Source organism: Artemia franciscana, chromosome 11 (assembly GCF_032884065.1).
Source record: "Artemia franciscana chromosome 11, ASM3288406v1, whole genome shotgun sequence".
In the NCBI taxonomy this organism is placed as follows: Eukaryota; Metazoa; Arthropoda; class Branchiopoda; order Anostraca; family Artemiidae; genus Artemia; species Artemia franciscana.
This window is the reverse complement of record NC_088873.1, coordinates 19,388,614-19,404,302: the sequence shown is the minus strand read 5'-3', so window position 1 is coordinate 19,404,302 and position 15,689 is coordinate 19,388,614. Positions and strand designations below refer to the sequence as shown.

The 15,689-nt window shown below is 34.3% G+C and overlaps 1 protein-coding gene and 1 long non-coding RNA gene across 2 annotated transcripts in view; both read left to right on the top strand.

Moving 5' to 3' along the window:
- Positions 1-15,654, top strand: part of LOC136033324 (actin nucleation-promoting factor WASL-like) — a 65,896-nt gene extending 50,242 nt beyond the window's left edge. The window contains exons 9-10 of the mRNA XM_065714118.1: positions 6,299-6,388; positions 15,342-15,654. Coding sequence (XP_065570190.1) covers positions 6,299-6,388; positions 15,342-15,497 — 246 coding nt within the window. The 3' untranslated portion in view covers positions 15,498-15,654. The remainder of the gene's footprint in view (positions 1-6,298; positions 6,389-15,341) is intronic.
- LOC136032933 (uncharacterized) overlaps positions 1-15,689 on the top strand; it is a 417,461-nt gene that overhangs the window by 277,645 nt on the left and 124,127 nt on the right. The gene's annotated exons all lie outside the window — the stretch shown is intronic.

Below are 15,689 nucleotides of genomic sequence, written 5' to 3'. Positions count from 1 at the left end.
CTACAAAACTAAAAAATAGAAAAAACTAAAAAAGAAAAAATTAAAGCATGTTTGTTTTTTTTGTATGTTTGAGCGTTTGTATATGACATCTGAAAAATAAAGAAGAAAATGAAAACTAAAAAAGAAGAAAAACATAAAAAACTAAAAAAAAAAATAAAAATAAAAAAGGTAAAAAACTAAAAAGAAAAAAGCTAAAAAAGCCACAAAACTAGAAAAAAGAAAAACTAAAAAAGAAAAAACTAAAAAAGAAAAAACTAAAAAATAAAAAAACTAAAAAAAGAAAAAAACTAAAAAAAGAAAAAACTAAAAAAGAAAACAAATCAATAAAAAGAAGAAACTAAAAAAAAGAAAAACTAAGAAAAGAAAAAAACTAAGGAAAGAAAAAATAAAAAAGAAAAAACTAAAAACGAAATTATATCCATATACATAAAAATAAGTTGTAGGGGAGAGGGGGGCGAAACCGTACGTTTGTGAGTTTTTGACCCCTATAAGATGTTCTTCTAAAGATACAAACTTAGTTTTTACATGAACAGAAAGCTTAAATATTCATCTTTCTTAGGATTTTTTTTCAATGACTTCCATCAAGTCGTTTCTCAGTGAGACCCAAAAACCTATGACGTCTTAAAGTGTCCGAAGTCGCCCCTACCGTGGGGCGACTTCGGACACATGAGGGGCATTTTCGGACATCTATTAGTTAACGATTCAAACAGTGCATTCAGATAATATAAAAGTAGCATAATTAACTGGAATATCAAAAGAGCTCTAAGGGTATTTCACATTATTATTTTATGGCATAGCGAGACAAGTCACACCCAAATACAAGGCCTACATCAAGGGGCTGAATGCGATGAGAGCAATGGAGAGGAAAGGTCAGAAGATGAATGCCATTATCTTTGCACAAGGAAACTACTTCAATTGAAATATGTCTTTCATGATTGTCGAACAAGAGCAAAGCAGGATTCTCTTTGCTAGGTTTAACTTCATTCTGGAAGTGCTACAATGAACAAACGAAATTTTCCGAGGTCATCCATCCACTGCGATGGGCTAAGCCAATGCATCCTGGTGGTCCATCTTGATACATTCTCTCAGGAGCCTTGACTCTTGGAAAAACAAACACTGATGGAATAGTCTGACCAGTTGCAGACACAAAGCACAGCATTGTGGTATTTTCCCGTCTTTTTGCCGACACGGTCTGTGTCACCTGTTTTGCCCCCTTTTTAGCAATCACCTTCGGAGCCTGAAAAACTGTGGGTACACCTGTTTCGTCGCAATTCCAAATCCTACCAGGACGAAATTGTAACTTGCTATACAGTCCCTGAAGATTACGAAAGAAGGCACCAATTACAGTGGGATTGAAGCCGGCAGCACAAGCCTGGCTTGTATTTTACGGTTTTCTAATGAACAAAGTGGTATTACGCTTAATAAATACTTTAAACTAGTCAAATCTTGCTCCTTCATTCAGCTCCCAACTTGGTGGGAATTTGAGCTTCAGAGTTGTTGCCCATTGTTAGGCTAACTTTCTCGTTGCATTTTAATTTAGTCCGTGTTTCAATATTGAGCAGTTTTCGAGGTATATAGCAAGATCTCTCTCTTGTTTGGGAGTAAAAACGAACTTGGAACTCTCCCGAACACTATCATTATCATTGTTTGCACTTGGGCTACCCTGCTCAAGATCTTGCACTTTACTCTTCTAGCGTTTCACGGCATCCACAAGGGTAGACTTCTTCAAAGAAAATTCTTCCGCGGCTGATCGGAAAGATGAATTCTCATTTAAGACTTGTTGAGAAAACATACTTCAAAAATAGTACTTTGCCTGGGTGTCTGGATTGATGAATAATAGATTTTAATATATAGTTTGTTGTGGGATTCTCGCGCTGGGGTGACCTCCTCTGTTAACTCGTATGTTGTATGTTTTTTTTATGACGAGATGTTGTGTTTTTTCTATGCATTTATACTGTCCCAGCCTTACGAGCTCTGCTCTCTATTGGGGCATAATATTGTTTTTGTTTTTTGAAAGTTGAATTTAATAAGTTCCTATTCCTAGTCTATAATAAAATTGAAATATTTGGTAATTTCCTAGCCCTAGCTACTTCCAATTCCAGACTCGGAGATACTTCCATCAGCAAGGGGTGAAACCGGACACCTCGAAATGTGTCCGGAGTCGCCCCCAAAAAACTGTCCGGAGTCGCCCCTTATTGACGCCATTTTGAAAATTTACCTTTTTTTGGAAACCGCCAGACTTTTCTTGATGAAAATTACGAGGAAAATACCGGAAACATATCTCTTATGATCCTTCTAACTTACAAACCTGTAGCTAAAATAGCTTGGAAAATGTTTGACGAGGACTTTAGGTGTCAAAATTTCCAGAGAGTATATAAAAACTTCTTTACCTCTTATCTCAGTTGTCTTTGGCATCAAATATTCAAAACTTCCGCCTAATGTGCGCTACATGAATGGCATCTAGCAGCGATTTTCTTAATGTATTAGTTAAAAGACTTTGGACGAGAGGTCCAACGGACGGTTTCGCCCCCGTGTGGTTTCGCCCCCCTCTCCCCTATATATGCATGTTTGTTTGTTTGTGGGTTTGCTTGTGGCGTCACTATAAGTATATAAGGCTTTATAAATGACGTTATTATAAGAGGATACAACAGACCGGGACACCGGGACACAAATGACGATCGGGACATAGGGAATATAAATGACCGACCGGGACACTCAAAGAGAAATTACAGACAGGGACACCGGGACACAAATGACAACCGGGACACCGGGACCGGGATAAATGACGACCGGGAGAGTCAAAGAGAAATTACAGACTGGGATACCGGGACACAAATGACGACCGGGACACAGGGACACAACTACAACGGGGACGCCGGGGGGCACAGGGGGATATATAAATGACGACGGGGACACAGTGAATGTTCGATTAGCAATCACCATCAACAAAGCTCAAGGGCAATCGTTAGAAAAATGCGGTATAGATCTGAATACGGATCGTTTTCCCATGGACAATTATATGTTGCATGTTCAAGAGTCGGTAAACCTGAAAATCTATTTATATGAACAGACAACGGGACAGCGAAGAATGTTGTATATTCGCAAGTTTTACGTAATTGAAAATTAATATATATATATATATGTATATATATATATATATATATATATATATATATATATTTATATATATATATATATATATATATATATTATATATATATATATATATATATATATATATATATATATATATATATATATATATATATATATATATATATATATATATATATATATATATATATATATATATATATATATATATCTTTCTATATTCACAGGTGGGACACAGGGCTAATGTTTAATTTTTATTGTGGATATTCCTATTCGGTGCTGGGGATGGCAGCTGTATTCCATCAAAAACCTGGGCTGAGCTGGTAGAATAAAGACAAGAAATTGATTTTGAATTTTCCGCTATTTTGATTATTCAATTGCTGTAGCAAAAAATAATATAGTAAAACGCTTAGCATCGAATCTACCTTGACAGGTGAAAAATACCCCTTTAAACCATATTAGATAAATTAAAAGGTAAGTTTTATGCAAAAGTAAAGTCATGGTGAAACTTAAAATGAGGAAAACTTATCCTAAATATACTTGGAACTTTTGCTCCTTCAACCTCTCTTGTTCTTTGTACTTAAGGTCAATCAACCTGTGCTATTTGAGAATATTGCAGATTTTTAACTGTCTAGTCTTCATCTTGCCACTTCAAAAATGAATATGCTCATTCAAGAGTATTTGCTTCAAAAAAAAGGTTTTCATAAGCTTTTATCCGTTATTACTTGTTTGTTATAAAGATGTTGCAGGCTTGACAATAATTCTCTTGTGAAAAAATCGCCGGCCATGTGGAAGTATACCACATCGGAAACTGGTAAACTTTATCATTGAATTTTTTGACATATTAAGTATCTCTTATGACTTTTTGGCCTTACAGCCGCAACCTTGTTAATTGCCGAAAGTAATGGCTGTAAATGGTTAATTCAATCAATCAATCAATCTATTCTATCAATGGATTCTTAAAATAACACTTTAATATAGTCTCCCCCGTAAGGCAAACTTGAGCTGCAAACTTGTTTGCTTCTTAAATAAGACATTAGATCTCTGAATTGCAATTCTTAAATAAGGGTTTAAAACCCTCTGTATTACCTCTCTTAAGGCATTAAACCCCTCTTATTCCAATAAGGCATAAGATATAAAAAAAATTTCTCAGTCCTCTGTATTTTCCACAGTCATTGGTTCAGTATAATCACCCAGAATTTCAAAAGACGAATTTTCAGGTTGCAACGTTTCCTCTTTTAGGAACGAGTTCGTATAGGGTATTTATGCTTACTGGCAATCGTCTTTAATAACCATTTTTTGTGTCCTGTGTGTATCTATAGGGGCTCATGGGCCATCCTTTGACAGTATGTCCTTGTAAACAGGGACATTTTTTTCGAGGCGGCGAAATCACCGCTTTTGAGCATAAAATGGTAGAATATGGATTTGCGCTAGCGAACTTCCTCTTCTATTACTTAGTTAGGGCAATAAAACTTATTTATAGAAGTTTCAGGAATAGAAGTTATTATTTGAATGAGTCTCCTTCAATATTACGATCATTGGTTTGTTACAGTCGCTACTAAGAAAAAAAAAAACAACTCATTAACTCGGATTTGTGACAATATATCTCAGGAAACAAATATTATCAAAACTTTCATTGCGTGTTTCGGTTGCTATGTATTCAGTTAGGGTATAAGTTAAACCCATTTTTGAAAACGTAACAACGGACTTTTATAGAATACCGCACTCATATATCCTTTCAGCATAGCATTTTAAAACTTAATTTTGAGGTCAAAACTCTAATAAACGGAAATTAAAAAATAGTATCAAAATAGCAGAATTTTCGTTATTTTAAATGTGAAATTAAAGGGTATCATCTTGGTTGCAGTTTTTGTTACTTCTCTGAAGTACGATGACATTTTTCTGAAAGACAAATTACTTGTTTCTTTTATGCATTTCACATATATTCTGAATATCCGAACAGCGTAGTGGATGAAGCCACGTCTGAAAACTTTCGGGCCTGAGGTTCATTCCCGCCTGTTGCAAGGTAAGCAACTCCATCAGTTTGACAATTTTTTTTTAATTCAATCAATTCATCTTTTTAATTATTTCTAAAAGTAAAACTTTTAGTACTACCGGTAAAATTATAATTAATTCTAATCAAAGAATAATAAATTCACTCTTTCTGAACCTTTCCAACTGTCTTTGCGTTTTCACAGATGGTTTTTGATACTTTTTGCGAAAAACTTTTTCAGAAAACAATGATTGCATATTTGTTATTTTTATTCTGGCAAAACACGTAAAAAAAGGCAACCAGTTATTCTGTAACTCGTAATGTTGCTTTTTGCACTTTAATTTGTTCGACAAATTTGATTTTCAGTGAAATGTAATATAAGAAGAGAGATGTTTAGCTTTTCTCAAATCTTTAATATATATATATATATATATATATATATATATATATATATATATATATATATATATATATATATATATATATATATATATATATATATATGTATATATATGTCTTAACTTAATGTTTAATTTTTACTTGTAATGTTCAATTTGCAGGTTTATTATTGAGAGACCTGCAAGCTAAACATTATGCTACACTAACTCAACAGAATGCAGCAGACTAAATTCAATAGAATTATGATTTGACAATGGAATCTTTTGTACACTATTGACTCGTCATTTTACGTGGGATTCTACTGTGAGACATTTCTTTTCGCCTGACTATGATGACTCTTTTAGTACTTCGAATTCTTTTTTTTCTGGTTCATTTAGTATATCCACCTGTTTGTATTACTTTAAGCCATTGAAGCGATGAACTAACATATTCAATTTTATGCATACTAATGCACCTTTTAACATAATTTTGCTGTCTTCGCACATGGTTATCTTTCGTATTACATTCACATATAAATTAAAAAAAAAAAAAACAGTTTTAATAATCATCTTTTCTCTAAGAGAAGCTTAGAAGCAATAGTTACCCTATTCCTAAAAATCACATATTGCGAATTGTATTGGATTATTCGCTTATATGTCTCTTAATTAGATGATTCGAAGCCCATCAATGGATTGTTCCTTGTAAGTTTTTTGGTGATTTTAAGCGAATTCTATAATTTGTTTGAAGATGTATCCTGGCCATTAATTTTCTGAAATTTACTTTAAACTTTTTTGCTTTTTTTTTGTTTTTTAGAAAGTCGATGCTCCCAGGAAAGGTTCAGTTGATTCTAGAGGAGACCTGCTTGATCAAATCCGAACAGGAGTGGAACTTAAATCTGTTCCTGTAAGTATTTTCTCTTGTTAGATCAAACTGAAAAAAAAAAAATTATAAAATGGCTCTGTGTCCCAAACTTCAAGAACATGAATTTGACAAGATAAAGATTCTGGATAGGATTATGGATTTATTTCCTGAAACTAAAAGTCAATTTTTGAAGTAGAAACTTACGAAAATTTGTGAAAGATTTGCGAAGCTACAAATCACACATTCCAAAACCCTCTCACTAATATAATTTGGAATTCTTGCTACTACTACTACTGACAGCTCACTGGGGCACCAAGATGCCTAAGACCAACATAGCTGTGCACGTTCCTCTCCCATCCCAGTCGATTCAAAGCTTCTTTCTTTAGCCTCATAAGAAGTCCATATTTCCTTTAAATCCTTTCTTACGACGTCTTCCTGCCCCATATGGTATGACCGGTTTTTCGACCTATTTGTTTAATTGGATATCTGTCTGCGTTTGGCAATCTGTCATCCTTCATCCGCAAAACCTATCCTAGTTACATCAAGCCTTTTGTCAATAAAGTTCTAGGAATCCATACTCTCAGCACCTAAAGCCTTATTCTTTTTGATCCTTTTAGTATTATCTCTTAACCTACATCGCAAATTAAACTTTCCTTCACTTCCAACTTGTCCAAAAATGTTCATTCTTTTCTATAGTATTTGGTGTAACTTTTTTAATGGTTTAGCACATTCTCAGACTATTCTGTCCGCCTTTCTTTAACAATTTTCTTATCTCTACTTGAGGCGCTGTTCCCATCTTTAACTGGAAGAAGTCCAGATTTACTACTCCTTCTCAGTTTTTGAACATTCCAATAAAATGTTTTACTATTTGCACCTCCATAATTCATATTGAGTGCTTTTTATACTTTCTTTACAGCCCGCTTATTTTCATATGATCTATGGGTCGAATACTTCTTATACAAATCTCTCCCACTTTTTTTTACCAAACTTAAAGCGTTTTCACTAATATTCCTAACTGCGTTTCAAACTTTCCTCACTAAGAAATCATCTGCTACTTCGCAAACTATTTTCCTAAAACTATTCCATCCATCTTCAAAATTGTCAAATTTTACATTCTCCTGTTTCATGTTCAACTGTTCATTGAAAGTTTCTCTCAGATTCTCATTCTGGAGTGTACTGAAGTCTCAACTTCCTGGAAAGTGGATATCCATCCTAAATTTCAGCTTTTGATTAACTCTGGACTCTACTAGATGGTGATTTTTGCTTTTAACACCGACAAAAGCACACCTAATTCCTAGTATCTTGTTTCAACCCTGCCTGTCTTCGATTTACAATAACATTGTTCATAAGGTTGGCCGTCTTATCGTCATGTGAATATCATCTTAACGTATGGGCCATGTTCTGGCCAAATGCTGTATTGGTTATAACTATATTGTTATACCCACAAAATTGCAGCAGCAGTCTATAACCGTAGCTATTATCCTTTTCTACACCAAATCTACATAATTTAGCTCATCATCTATTCCTACTCCTATCAACATGGGCATCAAAATTCCCTAATAAAAATAATATGTTTCTACCCAGGATCCTCTGAGTCATCGTTATTGCCATTAGTCGGTCCTATAGGTGTATATACTACTGTAACGGATAACTTTCCTTTTTTAGTCGTAAAATGAACAGCTAGAATTCTATTATTAATACTTTTCTAATCTAAGCAAGACTTAGCAGCTTACTTATTCTTCATGGGTTGTATTCCCTGTCTATGGATCCCATTGTTTCTGCCTGAGTAAACAAGTTCTATTTCATGTTTCCTCACTTAATTTCATTTTGATATGCCTCCGACTATAGCTGCCCCCCCCCCCTTTGTACTTCCTGGCTGAAGGGCCGTGAAACGGAGATCAGCAGCGCCGGTTTGGACTTTAAGGATCTAGTGCCGCATCCTACCCCTTGGATATAAGTTTCTGAAACTGGTAACAAGTCCAGTTCAAAACTCCGAGTTCGTCAGTTAAAATATCAATACGTTAGCATTTTTGAGCGTTGTAACGTTCTAAATTGTATTTGAAACTGTTTATGCCTCTGAAATATCAATGGGTCCCACCAATGCAGATCTAGGATTAATGCATCTTTTCAAGTCTAGATAAAGCGCATGAGCCGGGTTCAAACCTGGCAGCAAGAAGTCCCTGGGACATCCAGTTGAATATAGGCTTTGTACAATCCTAGGTCCATCTTGGTCACTAGATGGTTTTCCATACTTAACAATGCTTTTCTATCAAGTAAAGTCGGTGTCTTCCACTAGCAATCTCAAGCTTATTACCTCCGACTCATTATATATTCATGCCTCCAAATATTGTACAGTAATGGAGCCCAAAAGAGCCCACCCCCCCAAAAAAAATAAAACTAGAAAAATTGTCCGTTTACAGGAATCCAGTGCAATGCTGTGTCGTTTACTAGGCTATGATTTTCCCGACGACTGCCACTTCTCAAGGTCACCCTGCAGCACCGTTTGCAGTCTCGATTGTGGATAGCCAGACTCGTCAAAGGTCCCCTCTAACACTACTATAAGGTATTTTTTGAGGACAACCTAACTCTTATACATAACTAGCTGTTGGGGTGGCGCTTCGTGCCCCCCTGCGCGCGCAAGTCGTTACGCGCCATATTAGTTACGTGCCATTGTAGTTGTGTCCCTGTGTCCCACCTGTGAATATATATATATATATATATATATATATATATATATATATATATATATATATATATATATATATATACTAGCTGTTGGGGTGGCGCTTCGCGCCACCCCAACACCCAGTTGGTGGGGGCGCTTCGCGCCCCCCCCCCCAAGCCCCCCCGCGCGCGTAAGTCGTTACGCGCCATATTAGTTACGCGCCATTGTAGTTGTGTCCCTATGTCCCACCTGTGAATATAGATATATATATATATATATATATATATATATATATATATATATATATATATATATATATATATATATATATATATATATATATATATATATATATATATATATATATATATATATATATATATATATATATATGTGTTTTTAACTACGTAAAACTTGCGAATATACAACATTCTTTGCTGTCCCATTGTCTGTGCATATAAATAGATTTTCAGGTTTACCGACTCTTGAACATGCAACATATAATGGTCCATGGGAAAACAATCCGTATTCAGATCTATACCTCATGATTCTAATGATTGCCCTTGAGCTTTGTTGATGGTGATTGCTAATCGACCATTCCCTGAGTCGCCATCGTCATTTATATATCCCCCTGTGCACCCCGGCGTCCCCTTTGTAGTTATGTCCCTGTGTCCCGGTCGTCATTTATATTCGTAGTTATGTCCCTTTGTAGTTATGTCCCTGTGTCCCGGTCGTCATTTATATTCCCTGTGTCACGGTCGTCATTTGTGTCCCGGTGTTCCAGTCTGTGATTTCTCTTTGAGTTTCCCGGGCGCCATTTATATTCTTTGTGTCCCGGTGTCCCGGTGTCCCGGTCGTCATTTATATCCCCCTGTGCCCCCCGGCGTCCCCATTGTAGTTGTGTCCCTGTGTCCCGGTCGTCATTTATATTCCCTGTGTCCCGGTCGTCATTTGTATCCCAGTGTCCCGGTCTGTATATACATTCGTTTTTTAGTTTTGTTTTTCTCCTTTATTTTTTTCCTTTTTTCTTTTTTTCTTTTTTAGTTTTTTTAGATTTTTAGATCTTTTAGTTTTTTTTATTAGTTTTTAGTTTTTTGTAGTTTTTACCATTTTTTTAGTTTTTTTTAGTTTTCGTTTTTAGTTTTTAGTCGTCATTTATACTCCCTGTGTCCCGGTCGTCATTTGTGTCTCGGTGCTTTGTTGATTGCTAATTTATATTATATTTATATTTATATTTTTTATATTTATTAATATTTTTTTAGTTTTCTTTTTCTCTTATTTTTCAGTTTTTTCCTTTTTTTTAGTTTTTTCTTTTTTAGTTTTTAGTTTTTTTTGTTTTTTACCTTTTTTTTAGTTTTTTTTTAGTTTTTTTAGTTTTTTAGCTTTTTTAGTTTTTTTTATTAGTTTTTAGTTTTTTTTTAGTTTTTGCCTTTTTTTAGTTTTTTCAGTTTTTTTTAGTTTTTAGTTTTTTACCTTTTTTTTAGTTTTTTTAGTTTTTTAGCTTTTTTAGTTTTTTTTCTTTTTAGTTTTTTTGTAGTTTTTACCTTTTTTTAGTTTTTTTTTAGTTTTTTTAGTTCTTTAGCTTTTTTAGTTTTTTTATTAGTTTTTATTTTTTTTGTAGTTTTTGCCTTTTTTATTTTTTCAGTTTTTTTTTAGTTAGTTTTTACCTTTTTTAGTTTTTTTCTTCTTTTGTATTAGTGTGAAATAATTTAGTGTGACGTCACCTGATCCACAGATCCACAGATCCACACACAGACAACTTATTTTTATATATATATATATATAGATATATATATATATATATATATATATATATATATATATATATATATATATATATATATATATATATATATATATATATATATATATATATATATATATATATATATATATATATTAACTACGTAAAACTTGAGAATGTACAACATTCTTGGCTCTCCCATTGTCTGTGCATATAAATAGATTGTCAGGTTTACCGACTCGTGAACATGCAACATATAATTGTCCATGGGAAAAACAATCTGTATTCAGATCTATACCTCATAATTCTTATGATTGCTCTTGAGCTTTGTTGAAGGTGATTGCTAATCGAACATTCCCTTTGTCCCTGTCATCATTTATATATCCCCCTGTGCCCCCGGCGTCCCCGTTGTTGTTGTTTCCCTGTGTCCCGGTCGTCATTTGTGTCCCGGTGTCCCAGTCTGTAATTTCTCTTTGAGTGTCGCGGTCGTCATTTATATTCCCTGTGTTGCGGTGTCCCGGTCGTCATTTTTGTCTCGGTCGTCATTTGTGTTCTGGTGTCCCGGTCTGTAATTTCTCTTTGAGTGTCCTGGTCGTCATTTATATTCCCTGTGTCCCGGTCGTCATTTGTGTCCCGGTGCTTTGTTGATGGTGATTGCTAATCGAACATTCCTTGTGTCCCGGTCGTTTTCTCTTTGAGTGCCCCGGTCGTCATTTATATTCTCTATGTCCCGGTCGTCATTTGTGTCCCGGTTTCCCGGTGTGTAATTTCGTCAATCAACAAACATGACGTCAGTCAACACACAAACATGACGTCACCTGACAGACACATCCACAGACAACTTATTTATATATATATAGATAATGGTAGATGGCAAGCTTACTTAAGCTATGGATGTCAGGTCTTGATTTTGTTTAAACAGTAATTTCGAAGGGACCTCTGTCTGTCATCACAGGTTCAAATTCAAATCTCTTACCAGAAAATAAAATCACTATATAAAATAAATCTAAAATCACTGGAAAACACTAATAATGGGCCGAACCTGGAAGTTTTCAGTCTATGGGTCATAGGTTCCAAAATGTCGCTAATACAGAATTTACCATTGTCTTTATTGATGGCTGGTTTGTTTTTAGCGATTTCCAGAGCTTCTCTGATTTTCTGCTTTAAGATATGTGGAACAATAGCAATAAGTTGGGCCTGGTCAAACTTACTGGAGTGAGAAGGGTTTTCAAAAATGTGACGGACCAGTGCAGAAAAATTATTTTCCTTCTTAAGCTTCTTTAAATCGGTGATGTAGAGATCTCATGGTACGACCTACATAGGTATCACCGCAACTGCTTGTAATCTTACATCCCCCTGTTGGATCTGAAGTAATCTTATCCTTGCCTTTCAAGAAGGAGGAGATAGTCATTCCCGAGGGAAAAAACACATTAAAGCCAAGCTTAGCAAGTTTGGAGCTTAAAATGTCAGTGATGCCCTTAATATAAGGTAACGACAAAAAGTTTATTTTCTTCACTCTTAAGGGCAGTGCTCTTGGTTTTTCTGGATATCATTATACTGGCAATAACCTTATCAATGACTTGTTTGGGGTATCCATTACCTATCAGAAGGTCTTTTATATGATCAAGTTCAGTCTTCAGCTCAAAATCAGAGGAACACACTACAAGCGTTCTATCAACCAAGGAATACACCGCACAATTTTTTACTATGGGGTGGTATCCCATTTGGTATTAAGAACATCTAAGAATGGTAAATTGTGGTTAGTTTCAAGTTCAATGGTGAACTTTAAATCTGGATCCTGCTGGTTGAAAATACTGAGAAAGGATCTTATATTATGTCTTTTGTCCCTTTTCAAATTATTAAGCAATCATCCACATATCTCTTGTAGAGTTGGAAATACTTGAAATCCTGCTTGAAGGTATAATTTTTCAATATACTTTAGAAACAACTCTATGAGAACTGGTGTCAAGGCTGATCCCATTGGTATGTCTCAATTCTGTTTATAAGTTTGATGCGTAAAAGTGAAGTAAGCATTGCTCAGACATGAAGACGTGAGAATAATTATGTCTTTGGTGTCTAAGCTAGTCAATTCTTTCCAGGAATTATCATTTCTACAGCTGATTGTAAAGCTGGTATAGGTCGAGGCAAGGATATGCTGGTAAACAGAGATACAACATCAAAACTGCACATGTTGCACATGTTGATGCTTTTTAGCCTTTTAACTAGTTCTTTGGTATTTCTTATTATATATTTGCTGCTGAGAGTTATGGATATTAAATTACTAGCCAAATACCTTTCCAACTTTTGTGTTCTGAATGATTCCAGGTTTGGCTCATTAGTGTTTTTCAGTGATTTTTATTTTATTTAGTGATTTTATTTTCTGGCAAGAGATTTGAATTTGAACTTGATGATGACAGACACAGGTCCTGTCAAAATTATCGTTTAAACAAAGTCAACACCTATCATTCATAGATTAGGTAATCTTATTACCATCTACCATTATTAACTACTGTGTGGCCAGGCAAGTAGCATTTTACTTTCAGAGATAGTGACAGAGGAAGGAGTCTATGCTAGAGCAGATACTCCAAGTCATCTCACAATCAACTAAACAGCCGCTAGGAACAGAGGGAGGGCTCTAGTACAATCTTTTTAAGTTCCATTTAGTTTTCTCTGCATTGATAACTTCAGTTAAAATAAATCTTAAAATGAATAAATAAGTGTATTCGTAAATGAATATATTCATAAATGGCTGGTTATAGTAGTAGCCCTCCGAAATTTTTCTATTGATAATCCAATTGATACTTAAGATAATTGTTTGTTCTGCCTGACATCGTATCTTTCATCTCTCTTGTATTGTGTCGCTCATGATTTGAATTCTTTTCCGTGGTTTTGCTGAAATATTTAACCAGTTGTTGAAATGCTTTGAAATATATGGTTTTGTTTTATAGCTTCAGTGATGCAAACCCACAGTGAATAGTCTTGGTTCATTTGTCTCAAATTTTTCTGCGATCTGACGAAACTATAACCATGTTTTAGCCATATTTTTTATAACTGAATTTGTAAGCATATTTTCTAACCTCTTGGTTCCGGTAAGTTTAGAAGCCTATTTCTCAAAAGTTAATCTTCTACAATTTGTGTACTTTGTATACTACCCGAATTTGCTCCATAGAGTAATGGCAAAGGAGTAGACACTCAAAAATTATTATAGTTAAAAAAGTGAATGGCTATCTGTTCAGTGGTTTGAATAAGAATCATTTGAGGAGGGATAAAGTTAAACAGACTTCACCAGTCTACTTGATTTTCAGAGCTAGAGCCTTTTTTCTGCATTTTTCTTTTGTGTCACATATTTTACATGTTTACTGTCATTATGCATTATTATACTCTGATTAACTAGCTTTCAAATACATGGCGCCCTTTTCATGGTGTTTATAATTATGAAAAAGATTTTGACATGCTCTGTGTTTGCTGTTTTTGGTTCACACACATCAAACACACATCCACAGTATGATTTTGGTTCGATTTTTTTTTTTTTTTTTTTTTTTTTTTTTTTTTTTTTTTTTTTTTTTTTTTTTTTTTAGCCTGCTTTGAAACTCGACTCAATTGAAAACCTCGTAGATTTTAAATTTCCTGCCATTTAGCATTATTTACGAACGTTCTTTGGATTAGCTGTTTATCTTGTAATGTTGAGAAGCTGATTTTTTTTTTTTTTCAGTTCGTTTCTGTTCTTTTTCCCAAGAAATGGATGCCTTATAAGGGTGAAAAATGGCGCTAATATGGACAAAAAACGTCCACGCCATTTAGTTTTGGGTGTTTCTTTGCCCTTTTTTCAGTGTAATAAAAAGAAAAATTGGTTCAGTTGATGTAATTAGTAAAACTGATGTTATAATAAGCGTCAGATCTCAATTTATGATAGGAAAACGAATATAGAGCTTGAAAATGCAAAGCGACGCCAAATGTTAGATGGTATTTGTGATTATTTATTGACACGAGCGCCAGTTTCTACTCCTGTAAGTTACCGTTTGCTTTTTCCTTACTTTGATTCTTTTTCTTTTTTGGATGTCTACATTCGGGTAAAATAAATTAATTATATCTTATAAAATACTTGTCAAAAGGAAATTTTCTAATGGGGTAAAAAAAATGGGTATACCAAAAAATGTTTTTGACATCTTTCATAGCCTCTAATATAATTCATAGGGTCCTTACCTTGTCCCTGAAGAAAAACTGGAATGGCTGTTACAAATAGCTCACTCCTAAAGTTTCTATTTCAGTTCTGTAAAGGAAATGATGATAGATGTACTATTAAGTACTCTTGTCTATAGTGAAATTGAAAAGAAAATCAAGGAGTTGTTATTTTTTTGTCAGCAATCTAATCAATTTGTGGAAATTCTGTAAAATTATGCTTCTTCTCCACCCTAACTCCTGATGTTTTTGTTTAAATTTTAGCATTATCTGTTTCTTCTAGAATATTCATAGTCGATTTTTAGCATCGAACTAAAATTTTTGTAAAGGCCTGTAGCATTCTTTTAAAAACGTTTTTGCTCGAAATTTGTTTTTTACTTTGATTGTTTCACGTATTTCTCTTATAGCAAACTGATAGTTCTTCCAAGTCTAGCATGGATGAGAATGCCGGTTTAGCTGGAGCATTAGCTCGAGCATTAGCGGAAAGAAGCCGTGTCATCCAATCAGATTCCGATGATGGAGATTCTAGTGATTCAGCTGAAGAGGATGATGAGTGGGATTAAACAATTTACGGACAATTTTTTGATTCATCTTTGGTGTTTTATTGGAAAACAGTTGAAGTTTGTTTCAATTATCTAATGCACTTTTTTGCGTCGTAGTATCAGTGTAATATGTCAAATTTATCAGGTAAACAATAGTAAAAATACAAAAAAAAAAACAGTCGTTGCTTTGTACTTTAGAAATGATTGGAAAGG